The 14,437-nt window shown below is 40.3% G+C and overlaps 1 protein-coding gene across 1 annotated transcript; it reads right to left on the reverse strand.

Annotated features, from left to right (window-relative positions):
- Positions 1 to 1,138: 1,138 nt before the first annotated feature.
- LOC307269445 (carbohydrate sulfotransferase 12-like) lies at positions 1,139 to 6,551 on the reverse strand (the record flags this gene model as incomplete). The annotated part of the gene is made up of 4 exons (XM_080052413.1): positions 1,139 to 1,403; positions 2,299 to 2,606; positions 2,746 to 2,889; positions 6,381 to 6,551. 4 exons carry the CDS (start codon positions 6,549 to 6,551, stop codon positions 1,139 to 1,141), a joined length of 888 nt encoding a protein of 295 aa, XP_079908539.1.
- Between the last annotated feature and the right edge of the window lie 7,886 nt (positions 6,552 to 14,437).

Here is a 14,437-nt window from a genome sequence, read left to right on the forward strand (position 1 = left end):
TAAAGTACAAGTTACTAGTTACTTTTTAACAGCGGGAGGGTGCAGGGGTCTCTTCAGTGTAGGGCATTATATATATAAACAAACTAGTTTTGTTTGATTAATGCAACACTTTTACAAATTAAAGTGCACAAATTAAACAAATCATGTCACCATGTATATATCAATGGCATAATTTACCCCATGGTATTCTCTCCAACGACACAATTTACACCACACCGGGGGCAAGTTGTGCCACAAGACAACTTTTTCCGAAAGCTATATTTCTTCAACAATTTATTCCAGATGCAAAGTTTTTATTGCCAGGGATGCACAACACTCTGAAATATATGTACATATTTGAGTTGGATACTTTACTGTTAAGTCCTCATTTTAAAGTCACTTTGAGTAAAAAGTGGCACAAGAGGGAAAATGCATTATTTACAATGAACACTAGGGGGCAGCATTCGGTTATGCCAAATGTTAAACCTGGTGCCAATGGAACACAGGTTGACTTACAGTATGTACACAGTATACTGTCGTAATGCAACTGACTGTGGTTGGAATGTTGCCTGCCCAGATAGACAGTTCCACATATTGATAACTTTCAGAATCAGACTCAATACGTTTGTATGACATTACAAAGGTGGCACATCTGTACAATGTACTGCAGTACCCTGGAAGATAGCTATTTGTTTTACTTTAAGTTTCATTTAGACAGTCTTCTTTGTGTGGGGAGATTGATATGATAGATTATTTAGTGTTGCTTTTGATGACAAAAGCTCTTTTTAATCATTAAAGTACATTTTTAATAGGTTTTATTGCACATGAATGATTGAACCCCTCTCTGTGGACACACTGTTTTGGACGTCTTGAGTAGATAACAAGTACATTTAAGGGAAAATTGTGCTCCAGACATTCTATTCTTAATGCCTAATAACATCTCCAATTTTAAATATTTTTACTTTTAAACATAATAGCAGTTAATATTGGAAGACGGCCTTTTGTCCCACTTCTCAAGAATCACTGATACGTTTTACATAACGTACCAACTTTTTCGGAATTGTGGTGGTAAATCAAGCCATTCATCAAGCAACAGAGCTCCTAATGTAACAAAGCCAATAAGTCAAATATTTCCTTATCAAAAGGAAAATGTGGTTTCTTAGCCCCAAAATCCTGACATCGTCTCACCATCGAGCAATTCATCAGGCCTCCTGTAGCCAAAGAGCCTGAAGTCCTCCTCATACAGCTCGTACAGCTTCCTCCTGTCCTCTAGGGGCACTGTTCTGAACCAGTCCAATACAGAATCATGTGCAGTCATGTTTTCATAGGAAGGAGGGAACCTAATGTCGCCCTCCAGATTTAGGATCTTCAGTAGCTGCTCAGCGTCCTCCTGTAGAGTCTCCTGATGGCCAACATAGTCATACCTGAGAGTACAACAAGCAACATTAAACTATAGGTCAAAAAGCCTTTTTCTCTATTTACATTCCATTCATTTGTTATCGTCACATTTTAGCAATAAAAGGAAGAATTTTAACTTATTTCGATGCCATTTTTCAGAAGAGGAAAACAGTGGTTGCGTTCCGAATCGCATACTCTTACTTTTTTCTATTCTACATACTACATCCGACGATAAAAATAATCTAGTTAGGATGCAGTAGGCATACTATTGGGACATACTTTACTCTCTTATTTCATCATAACATTGCGCCTTGATCTTGCCTCTTGCTTTTATATCCGTCGCATCCCCGTTTGTTTTCATATGGAGGCTTCGTCGATGTTACGTCACTTCACGTGCGCATTGGATTGTGGGTCAGAATCGCCCAAATAGGATGCACTTTTCAACACTAACAATCTTGGCCGCATGAAGTAGGACATCCGGGTACTTCTAACCATCCTAAATCTGGCCATAAGAATCGGGACATCCTAAATCTTTTTTCTACATACTATATAGTAGAAAGTATGCGATTCGGAACGCAACCAGTGACTTGGAAAAATTATCCTACAATTTTTTTTATTTAAAATAAAAATCAACTGCCAAAACATTGTATGTGCATTCTGGAAGGACCCGCCCAGATGACCTGATATAGCTTCCAATGTAGTTAGAGATTGAAATAACTTTGATGATTATTAATACAAGACACCTAGCAACTGATATTTTAAAAATATTGAGGTCATAAAAAACATTTATAATTATTATTTATTTATTTAACGTTTTCCTCCCAGTGGTTATATTTTTTGGTGTATTGTTTCAAATCTTGTTCCACTTTGCCAGTACATGACCTCTATAGCTGCAGCACTTCCTACAAGAAATGGCCTTACTTTATGAGACAGGGATGGCACAGGCGATGCATCTGCATCCAGTGCTCGTCTAAGGGCTCTTCCCTCTCCGTCATTGGGTCCAGCAGGTACTGAATGAAGTTATAAAATGAGGGGCGTATGCCGGATGCATACGCCTCATCCACTGACTGAGGTGGAGTAGGCTGGTTGGCATATAGGCGCAGAATGTCCTGGGCATAGGTTTTGTAGAAATCCTTATTGTGCTTCTGGAACTTGTCTCGGTAGGCCGAGATGAGACGGACAAACGGGTCCCGGACAAACAGGAACTTGGTGTAATTCTTCATCTTTGCCTGTAATCAACAAATCAGTTTATCAACCCTCTGTCACACTAACACTCTTCTGCTTGATTCAAATGCTCATGGGACTAACTATCTCACATGCTTTATCGTTTAAACTTTAAGGAAACCTCTGAACATTTTGTGAACTGACCTTCATCTCTGGTATCGGGGAATCGATTAGGCGAGGGAACAATTTAGGGTTGTGGACCAACTCTCTAGGTATGGAGATTAGGTCGTCAGATGGTTTGCTCTGGTTCAGGACATACATAACCCTCTTCCAGTTGGTACACGCCACCTGTACATAAGAATAAGTCTTAGGGGTTGATCTAAGGTACAAAAAATAGCGTGCTAAATTACGTGAGCATTCTAAAAAAATTGCATGTTTGGTTTGTGTGGTTGTGCTTGTGATCAACTAGTAACAGCGCAAATGACAACAGGTTAGAGGTAGTAGATTTGAAGATGGTTTGCGTTTGTTACTGGTTTCCATGTTTGGACATAGAGCAGAGTGACAGCAAGAGCAAAAAAGAGAAATATAATGCTATAGAATTAGAAGAGTTATCGGAAAAGGCAAAGATATGCATTGTTGAGCAAAGAAAATGTATATTATTCCAAGAAACGCGATATGTGACAGTCTCTATGAGAAAGTAAATGCTGTGGAAACAGAACTGATGAAATGAAGAGAATAGGGCATGACATAAGGAAGAACAAAATAAAAAATAACTCATCATATCCTCTGTGAATAAAATAGGTCCAGGTGAGTACAGTCAATCACTAATGATTGACCAGACATTTCAGGGTCAGCTATTGGTGTTGGCGGGCTTGCATGATCCACATTGTGTCCTGTGTTTCCTGGCGGCTCTTCAGATGAAAATAAAGGTAGGGGGTGGGGCTCATGCGCAGTTACTAGATACCCTATGGTAAAACCAAAATTACTTAACTTGTGCTCTAAGGTTCCACCAAAGGGTTGCTCAAATGATAGGGCAAGTGGGGAAGCCCCATTAGCCAACAGTTTAAATACACTGGTTTGTACAAAGATTTAAAAAAAGGCCACTTAGGGGCACTTTACACTGTGAAAACGTGACAGTTTTCCAGTTTTTGGTTTAAAAAAAAAACCCCGTTCAGACACAATTTATCTGACATCTTCACCCGTACACAAGTTTTCAGAGGAAACGGGCCGAAATCGCTGTAGCAGCAGTGCCAAGCCAATAGTCAGCGGTGACACAGCCTAGTAGATAGCTCTTCCGCTACAATTCGATAAATAAAACCTTACTGTAACCGAAAATGAATGCCACTAACGTTCATAAAGCGGTTGGTGTAAGCTTGGGGTTACAAATATTGTAAAAGACAAGCTTTCTGTCCTCTTATTTCACCTCATTGAACTCGTAAAAACAGAAGACTTGCTGATAGTGAAGGGGCTTCGTGAGCGGATACTTTCCTGTTAGGCGTACTTCAAAATAAAAGTCAACTCACGTGTGTCCATTGAAATGCTATTAATGTTTAGCCAGTGAAATGCTTTTACTTTGAAGCCGTAGCCTTAATGCTCCTTTTGTTGAACAGTAGCCGCTAGCTTAACCGCTGCACGCTGATAGTGTTTTTAATGTAGAGAGAGCCATGTACCTGGCATATACAGGTCCTTCTCATATAATTAGCATATTGTGATAAAGTTCAATATTTTCTGTAATGTACTGATAAACATTAGACTTTCATATATTTTAGATTCATTACACACAACTGAAGTAGTTCAAGCCTTTTATTGTTTTAATATTGATGATTTTGGCAAAAAAGTAAAGAGAAACCCAAAATCCCGATCTCAAAAAATTAGCATATTTCACCTGACCAATAAAAGAAAAGTGTTTTTAATACAAAAAAGTCAACCTTCAAATAATTATGTTCAGTTATGCACTCAATACTTGGTCGGGAATCCTTTCGCAGAAATGACTGCTTCAATGCGGCGTGGCATGGAGGCAATCAGCCTGTGGCACTGCTGAGGTGTTATGGAGGCCCAGGATGCTTCGATAGCAGCCTTAAGCTCATCCACAGTGTTGGGTCTGGTGTCTCTCAACTTCCTCTTCACAATATCCCACAGATTCTCTATGGGGTTCAGGTCAGGAGAGTTGGTAGGCCAATTGAGCACAGTAATACCATGGTCAGTAAACCATTTACCAGTGGTTTTGGCACTGTGAGTAGGTGCCAGGTCTTGTTGAAAAATGAAATCTTCATCTCCATAAAGCTTTTCAGCAGATGGAAGCATGAAGTGCTCCAAAATCTCCTGATAGCTAGCTGCATTGACCCTGCCTTTGATAAAACACAGTGGACCAACACCAGCAGCTGACATGGCACCCCAGACCATCACTGACTGTGGGTACTTGACACTGGACTTCAGGCATTTTGGCATTTCCTTCTCCCCAGTCTTCCTCCAGACTCTGGCACCTTGATTTCCGAATGACATGCAAAATTTGCTTTCATCCGAAAAAAGTACTTTGAACCACTGAGCAACAGTCCAGTGCTGCTTCTCTGTAGCCCAGGTCAGGCGCTTCTGCCGCTGTTTCTGGTTCAAAAGTGGCTTGACCTGGGGAATGCGGCACCTGTAGCCCATTTCCTGCACACGCCTGTGCACGGTGGCTCTGGATGTTTCTACTCCAGACTCAGTCCACTGCTTCCGCAGGTCCCCCAAGGTCTGGAATCGGCCCTTCTCCACAATCCTCCTCAGGGTCCGGTCACCTCTTCTGGTTGTGCAGCGTTTTCTGCCACACTTTTTCCTTCCCACAGACTTCCCACTGAGGTGCCTTGATACAGCACTCTGGGAACAGCCTATTCGCTCAGAAATTTCTTTCTGTGTCTTACCCTCTTGCTTGAGGGTGTCAATGATGGCCTTCTGGACAGCAGTCAGGTCGGCAGTCTTACCCATGATTGCGGTTTTGAGTAATGAACCAGGCTGGGAGTTTTTAAAAGCCTCAGGAATCTTTTGCAGGTGTTTAGAGTTAATTAGTTGATTCAGATGATTAGGTTAAGAGCTCGTTTAGAGTACCTTTTCATGATATGCTAATTTTTTAGGATAGGAATTTGGGGTTTTCATGAGCTGTATGACAAAATCATCAGTATTAAAACACCAAAAGACCTGAAATATTTCAGTTGGTGTGCAATGAATCTAAAATATATGAAAGTTCAATTATTATCATTACATTATGGAACATAATCAACTTTATCACAATATGCTAATTATATGAGAAGGACCTGTAGAAGTGACACACGTTTATTTAGCTAGAAAAACAGGCAGAGCACAAATCTTTCCCCAGCCAAAGTGGCGGGTGGTCTCAATAACTTACTGCGGTAATCGCTTGGACTAAATTGGCGAGTGTTAGCCTATATTTTAGCGCTGCACGACACTCTCCGCTGATCACAGTCATGGTGCCGTGGAGACACCGTTCATGTTGTCTTCTAACTTTATAACTCGCTTGTGGGTATTTTGACAGCAAATGTTATAGACTACGCATGTGTGAGGGTGGAGCCGTGACGTCAGCGTTATCAGGGGAAATGGTTTCGGTGTTTACAGGAAACCAAAACCGTTAAGTTTTCCAAAAAATCCTCCCTGGGAGGTGATCTCAAAAACCTGCGGTTTCATGCCTGCGTTTGCTGTTTTCCTGTAAATGATATAGTGCAACTGCGGGAATTTTTCCGCGTTTGCACCGTTTCGTGTTGTCGTGTAAAGTGCCCCTTAATCACTCTGAACCCCCCTGTGCCCGCCTCCGCCTCTGTGTGTGCTATGTGTGTTTTTGTTTGTATCACCTTGGGAATATAACAGTAAATGATTCTGTGCTTGTCATTCACAATCAGATGGGACAGATCTTTGTTCTTCATGTCTTGTAAGATGCGCTTCCCCTGGGAAAATGACTCTCTGTCAGCATCACACATTTCTCTTAGCAGCTGCTTTCTGGCTTCCTGCCGCTGATGGATCATCTTTGCTGTGATAAGAAGAATAAGAATATTTCTTGTTTGCTGTATTGATTCTGATTATTGTGTGGTTGTGAAATGATTCATGGTAAAATAATAGAACTTCATGGTGTTTTTGTTCTTGAGGAGATGACGTACAGGTGTGAAAGTCAGAGGCCTTGGCCCTTTTTTGAAAGCCCCACTTAGTGAAATAAATGCACTGTCACATGTAATCCAAAAGTAATCGGGGTGAGGTTGTAGATCTACTTTTTTGCTAATCCACTTATCAATTCTTAGTCCATTTCAAATGCAGTGAACACATTATACAAACAAAACATAGTTTTAACAAATCAGATCATTTTCTAACCAGGACCACAGCAGGAACAGTGAAAAATATACTGATATTTACACATACTGATATTGTACCTTTCTTTCCTTGCGAGGTGTTCCATTGGTCAAAAGATGATATAATAAGGGACAAGGATCCCATTAATCCAAAAACGAGCAGGATTTTTTTGTGTGATTTCATGGTAGCTGGTGTCATGAAACGAGTCAGAGTTTGTAAATAAACAAGAAACAATACAAGTACTAAATGTTCTTAACTATAAAGACTCTACATATGATAATTGCATAATTGTAACTTAGAGTTTTTCGTTATCAAATTCTGACCTTTAACACTAACCAATAACGCAAGTGTGAGGAAACAGTAGATTTCAGCCCTGTGAGTTCACGAAAGATGAATGGTGACTGATTTCCTAACTGCAATCAGGTGTGTGTGCACTGATTGGCTGATTGAACCCAGGTGTGAAGAGATTATATATGCCCTGTGTTACTAGAATTATTAAAACCCCAAGTGTTTGTAATAAAGAGAACTGAGTCAGGCTTCTTCAAAAGCAGGTGAAGTTTACTTGCAAACAGCATACAAGGGAATCAACAATGTATCTGGGTTGGTACATGGTTGAATACAAAGAAATGAACAGTGTACATGGGATTATATGCAAGAGAAGGTGGTGTGTGCGCAAACACACACTAGGTTTGGTGTGTCCAGCCCTTGTTTTGCTAGCGAAAGCAGAAATGTTTTTAATTAGGTAGATATTCCCAGAAATTCATCTCAGCTGGTGTTATCCTTCATACAATGTCTTATAACAGAATATGGGAGTCATTTTCCCCAACCACTGTGCACATGAATGCGTCATACCTCTGTATGTGCCAAAATCTTATTAGGCAGTTTTCTTCTTCAAGGCTAAACAACAGTTGTAGCAAAAACACTTTGGAGTTCTTTAAGTTTACTGGGACAAAGTTCAACAGGCAGAAAGCATGTATTGTGCATTAAAATATTATACAATCATAAGGCAAATTAAATTCTGTTAACACCCTGAGACCCCAGTGCTCTGTGCTGCTCATTGTCTCACCTTAAGAGGTAGTGAGAGGTTGTATCCTAGTGCCCTCTGAGTTTAAGAGAAAATAATTGTTGAAGTGTCTGTCTGTCCGTTTGAGTAGAGTCCAGCTGCAGCCCCGGAGACAAACACCCTGGCGTGACAACAACACCCAGGCGTGACAGAAGCAACTGTGGTGTGTCGGACGTGATTTTTGACTATTTAGCTTCCATGAAATGTCTGCTACGTCACTCATTTGCCCTAACCCTAACCACCCAGCTGTGATGCCTGAACCTAATCCTCAAAACAATATAAATAACACAAACTTAGTAGCCTATCGGTCTGCGGTCTTTTTTATTGTTCAACGTGACGTACTCAAGATGGCCGCCGCGGTGTTCTGTCAATGTTCTATATATTCTAACCTCTCCCTGTCCCTGTCCTCTTGCCCTAACCCTAACCACCCAGCTGTGATGCCTGAACCTAATCGCCAAAACAATATAAATAACACAAACTTAGTAGCCTATCGGTCTGCGGTCTTTTTTATTGTTCGACGTGATGTACTCAAGATGGCCGCCGCGGTGTTCTGTCAATGTTCTATATATTCTAACCTCTCCCTGTCCCTGTCCTCTTGCCCTAACCCTAACCACCCAGCTGTGATGCCTGAACCTAATCGCCAAAACAATATAAATAACACAAACTTAGTATCGGTCTGCGGTCTTGTTATTGTTTGACGTTGTTTACAACTTAGAAGTTTATGACGTTGCAAAAATAAAATCTACAGGTAACGTCCGTCACACCACAGTTACTTCCGTCACGCCTGGGTGTTGTTGTCACGCCAGGGTGTTTGTCTCCGGGGCTGCAGCTGGATACTATTGGTCCGTTCAGCTGCTTGGCAGTGATGGTTTTGTTCTCACTTTAGTTTGGTATTTTAAAGTAGCCTGTGTGGCTTTTTGCTTTCTCCCCCTCCCCTTCTTCGCTTTAGCGATTCAGTGGTTATCCCTCTGGGGATAACTTTTAGAAACCCCTTGGTCCGCACCTGTGTCCCCCCCCCCCCCAGTCCTCACAGCAAGGGCTCTGACAATAATGAAAGTTATTTTAATATTAAAACAATTCCTTCACACACATTGCCCAAAGTGTTCTTTTTCCTTTTTTTTGCATTACATGAAACAAACAAATGAAATATGATCTTACCTGTACAGAGCAGACCTACATAATTCATAATATATTGAGCATAGGAGCCAATATGATTAAATATCAACATTTAAATAAGTAGCCAGGGGCCAGGGTGGGCCGTGCCCACCCAATCAAAACAATTTTTTATCTTAATTTTTTTTAGGTGGAAGGCCAGACCCACTATCGCACGGACCTGTTCATTCGCTGTCCAAGAAAATTTCAAATAAAATTCAGACAATTAATTAATACTAAAGAATATACCATTACCATGCATTGCTTCTAATTGTATTATTGGGTGGGCAGGACAGCCTGCCTCCAAGTTACCCACCTGCTTATAGTGGTCACTGGTCAGCAGAGCCGGCCCGAGGCATAAGCAAAATGAGCGGTTGCTTAGGGTCCCGACTGCCAGGGGGCCCTCCCAATTTTTTATTTTTTTTTTATTTTTTTTAAGTTTGTGTGTTTGATATCAACATCATATTATGTAAATTATCATACAATAAAATGAATACAATGTTTTGGTAGATAGTTAATAGTTTAATAATTGAATCAGTTCATCTGGGAGGTAATCCGAGGTTAACTGATCACGTCATGTTCAAGTCCATGGCATGCACAGTGTGTATTGAGTTTATTTAAAAATATTTCAAAATGGGGCTGCCCTTTACGGAAAGCTTTTCTTCAAAGACCCAAACAAACAGGTGGAATGGCCCTCCCTAATTTCCAATACTATTACTGGGCTGCTAATATCCGTTCTTTAGTGTATTGGGTGCATTTTCACCTTGACGACTCAGCCCCAGTCTGGGTAACAATGGAGTCCAGCGCTATTAGCCCATTGTCTCTATCTGCCCTCTTATGCGCCGCACTTCCACTCTCTTCGGCTATTCCCAACAGTAGTCCCGTGATTAAGCACTCCCTTCGAATCTGGACCCAATTTAGGAAGAATTTTGGAATGCAGAATTTTTCACTTTTCAGCCCAATTGCAACTAATCATTTGTTTACTCCCTCGACGGTGGATGATGCATTCAAGATCTGGCATAAAAAAGGCTTAAAATGCATCGGTGATTTATTTATTAATGATCTATTTGCTAGTTTTTCTCAATTGACAAAACACTTCGGTATCGAAAAGACTAATTTTTTCCGATTTCTGCAAATCAGGCATTTTACGCAGAAGTTAATTCCCCAATTCCCTTATAAACCGCCAGCCAATCATGTCGATTTGTTTCTTTCTGTAAACCCCACATTAAAAGGCTCAATTTCTGTGTTTTTCAACCTTATTTCGAAGTTGCATAGCCCCTCATTAGCAGCTATAAGAACCCTGTGGGAGCAGGACCTAGGTTCTGCCTTCACAGATCACATGTGGGATTCAGTCCTGGATCGGATACACTCTACCTCCATGTGCGCCCGACATGCTCTTGTGCAATTTAAAGTAGTACATCGTATCCACATATCTAAAACTAAATTAGCTCGTATGTTCCCCGATGTAGATCCGACCTGTGATAGTTGTAAGAGCGCACCGGCATCACTCTTTCACATGTACTGGTTGTGTCCCACCTTGACTGAGTTCTGGACATCAGTTTTTCAAACAATTTCTGAAGTACTTCAGCATCAAATTAAGCCGAACCCTTTCACTGCAATTTTTGGCATTGCTCCAAATTCGGGCTTACCTAAAGTGAAGCTGAGGGTACTAGCCTTCACCTCATTACTTGCTCGTAGGGCTATCCTACTCAAGTGGAAAGATCCTGCTCCTCCTTCCCACTCACATTGGATTCGAGACATTATGGCATGTATGAATTTAGAGAAAATACGTTATACTACCCAGGGATCCGAGAATAAATTTGACAGAATTTGGCGCCCCTTCCTAAATTATTTTAAAAAACCAACAACAACTATAGAAGAGTAGCTACCTCCCCCCTCTTTTATTTGATTTAATTTTATTTCTTTATGTGTTTTTTTTTTTGTTTTTTTTTTATATTGACTGTTTATTTCTGTTTCCTGTAGTGTATATTTCGTGTTGTTGGGTGTGAGGGTGGGATGTGGGTGGGGTATGTTTGGGAAAAAAAGGGGAAAAAATTTGTATTCATTGTGCTACAATTTTGTTACTAACGTTTAATAAAAAAACCTTTGAAAGAAAATGGGGCTGCCCTCAGTTGCCCATGCACTGTGTATAGTCTATAGCCTATTTCAGCCTCGTCTGTGGAAAAAAAGATAACTGGACAACAGAGTTCTTCTGCTTCGTTCCTCGCACTGCATTTAATTGAATTCATTATAAAAAAGAAAAAGAGCACCAAGCCCATCCCAGAGGACCCTGCATAATATTTTATTTCAAATTTATATTTCTATGGAAAATCCATGTGTCTTTCTTTAATAGCTTCTAATTCATCCGACCCAGTGTCTCCAAATTATTTGTTCACACAAAATTCCTCAGATTTAGCCTCTTAATTTTCCTCTCAAAGTGCACAAGATTCATAGCCTGGCATTCCCAGACCTGCCACTAGGCGCTGGCAAATTAAATTTGCTGCGCGTGTTGGTCTGGAGACGCTCCGTTGAAGCTTATCAAGACTACCAGAAATCTGGTATAACGTTTCAATTGGTTCTATCTAATATGGGCGCGCCAGAGCCCTTTATATGGTGCTCTGGGGAGGACCTAACCGGATGACGACAGTGACGTGCATGCGACGTCGAAGCTGTGATAGTAAACATCAAAGATGGCTGCGGATATGTTGTGTGAGTTTGAGACTGCTTTGGCCTCGACCCTTAACGAATTGGAAGACGGGACTCATAGCTTTCACTAGCAAGTAAGTGGAATGTTCTGTTTTGCCGACCGACAACGGCAAACGTTTAATTGAACAGTTTAACAGCTGTTTGCTAAACGAACGGGGCTTACGTCACTTGTGCATCGCTCTGATTGGTTGTAGTGCTATCCAACTGCGTGCAGTGGCATTTGAAATGCACGAGTAGGAGCCGCCCCTACAGTTGGAAATTACTATCGATCGTCGCCAGACCCTCTATCGTTCAAGATATCAGGGTCAGGATTTCCAGGCTACAAGATTCATGCATTTCACTTTAAAAAGGTAAAAAAATACTCCCAGGGGGGGCATACCCCGGGACCCCTCTAGCAGGTTCGTGAACTCAGCCGGCTACTATTTTCACCCAGCTGGACATCGGAGCCAATAGTGGAAATACTATATATCTATATAGTGTGTATAGTACATACAGTAGCTCTGGACTACCACCATCCAGGTTGCCCAGTCCCAAAGCTTTCTCTTCAATCAGCTCAGGCTGCCTACAGTTAATACTGCGATAAAAAAAAATATATACATTATGTTGTATATAATGTACATTATATGTTATTCATAAACATTTTGGAAAAAAAACATGCAAGAATCAAATCTCCCACTCAGCAACACTCAAAGTTTATTTGCATATTGTGTTCTACACAATTCACAGTAAATGTGCCAAAAAGCAGACGCAGAGATCTTACAAGGGCAAAAAAAGTTCTGCTTGCGCGCACAGCGCGCGCTCGCATCTTCGGTCTCTCTGCCGAGTGTGCCCACCTAAAATTTCTACAGGCCCACCCTAATCTAACTGTCTAGAACCGGGCCTGCCTACGAATGAAAATACAGAAAGCTCTGATGATGTAGTTTTATGTTACAGGTCATTCTTTACCTTTCCATCCGACAAACCATCATCGTCAGTATTTGGCTTTCACAAACACCCCACCATTGATCCTAATCAGAAGAGCTGCCCCTGTAAATCTCATATTATTCAGAGAAATTCACCATCATGATATCGTCTGTAAACATGTGTAACATTTGTATTAGGACTCTCGACTTTCTTTTAGGATTGAAAAGAAAGAGGCCATCAGACAACATTAGTTCACTTGTATCACATTTATTTTAGGTTGCCCACGTATGTTGAATTTCATGTGCGATTATTTTATTCATCACAGCTCAATCAACATTTCCCAATGTTCCATAATATACTGTACAGTTCATGTTACTGCAAAAAACTGAAACATTTGGCAGATTTGTTAAATTTAGTGTGATGCACCTCAGATAATTTCATAGATTCCTTCCATTTTCCCAGCTTCTGTTCAACATCTTTTATTTCTTTATCTATCTCCTCAAACTTCTCATCAGTTTTCACTATGACGCGCTTGAGTTTCTCCTGAGGATCTGTCCTTTTTGCCTACGTAGGAAAAAATTAAATACTACATGACATTGCACCAACTCAACAAACTATGTTGTGTCATTATATTGTTAGCACTGCAATACATACAGTCTCTTCCAATTTAGGCAAGACAATACCGAGCCACATTCTGCACGTCTTAATACAGCTTAGCTTGCAGCCTGTCTGCAGTCCAGACCTGTCTCCAATTGAAAATATTTGGTGCATTATGAAGCACAAAACATCACAATGGAGACCTTGGAATGTTGAGCATATGAAGTTGTATTTCAAGCAAGAATGGGAAATAATTTTGATTTCGAAAACGCTTACTCAGTGTTGTTAAAAGAAAGGGTGATGTAACACAATGGTAAACATGCCACTGTCCCAACTTTTTTGGAACGTGTTGCAGGCACCAAATTTAAAATGTGTGTATATTTACAAAAAACAATAACGTTTATCAGTTAAATACATATGATGTGTTTGTATTGTTTTATATGGAATACATGGCGAAAAGGATTAGCAAATGATCACATTCTGTTCTGTTCACACTTAATATAACGTCTCAACTTTTTCGGAATTGGGGTTGGAAATCCATTTAAGAGGGAGGTTTGTAACATTGTAAACTAGTTTTAGAATTACATCAATATGAGTTCAGAGAAGAGACATCATTAAAACAATATTTGTCCTGGTTAAAAAAAGGTTAAAAATTGGTAAATGGACTGAATTTGTGTCAAGGAACAATATTAATAGTAGAGCCATATTAAGATAAGAGATAGGAACTTTTTAGCTGTATGAGAAAAGCATCCTCATCCATATGAAGGAACATATCTAACTCATCAGCCTCATCAGCTCTGACACCATTTCTACAAAAGTGTATTGAAGTCAGTAGCCTCACCAACATGTTTTGAAACAATTTGAAATTCCTAGTTAAACATGTGTCAGTCGAATAAACAAACGTATTGATGCTGACCTAATAGTCCTCTTATTAAATGAAATAAATGAATCTCTTGCCAGGACTGATGTTCTGGGGAAATTTGTCCAGGATAGTAAACGAAAAAATGACTATCCTGCACAAATTCCTTCTGAACTCCAGTAATGGCAAGAGATAAAGTAATTTTTCAAAATCTTCATTTGATATGGGGTTCAAATCTTGATTGGTTCCAATTCTTGGTGTCCAGGATATATCCTTTTTTAAGTGAA

The sequence above is a fragment of the Ammodytes marinus genome (genome assembly GCF_949987685.1).
Source record: "Ammodytes marinus genome assembly, chromosome: 23".
Taxonomy (NCBI): Eukaryota; Metazoa; Chordata; class Actinopteri; order Uranoscopiformes; family Ammodytidae; genus Ammodytes; species Ammodytes marinus.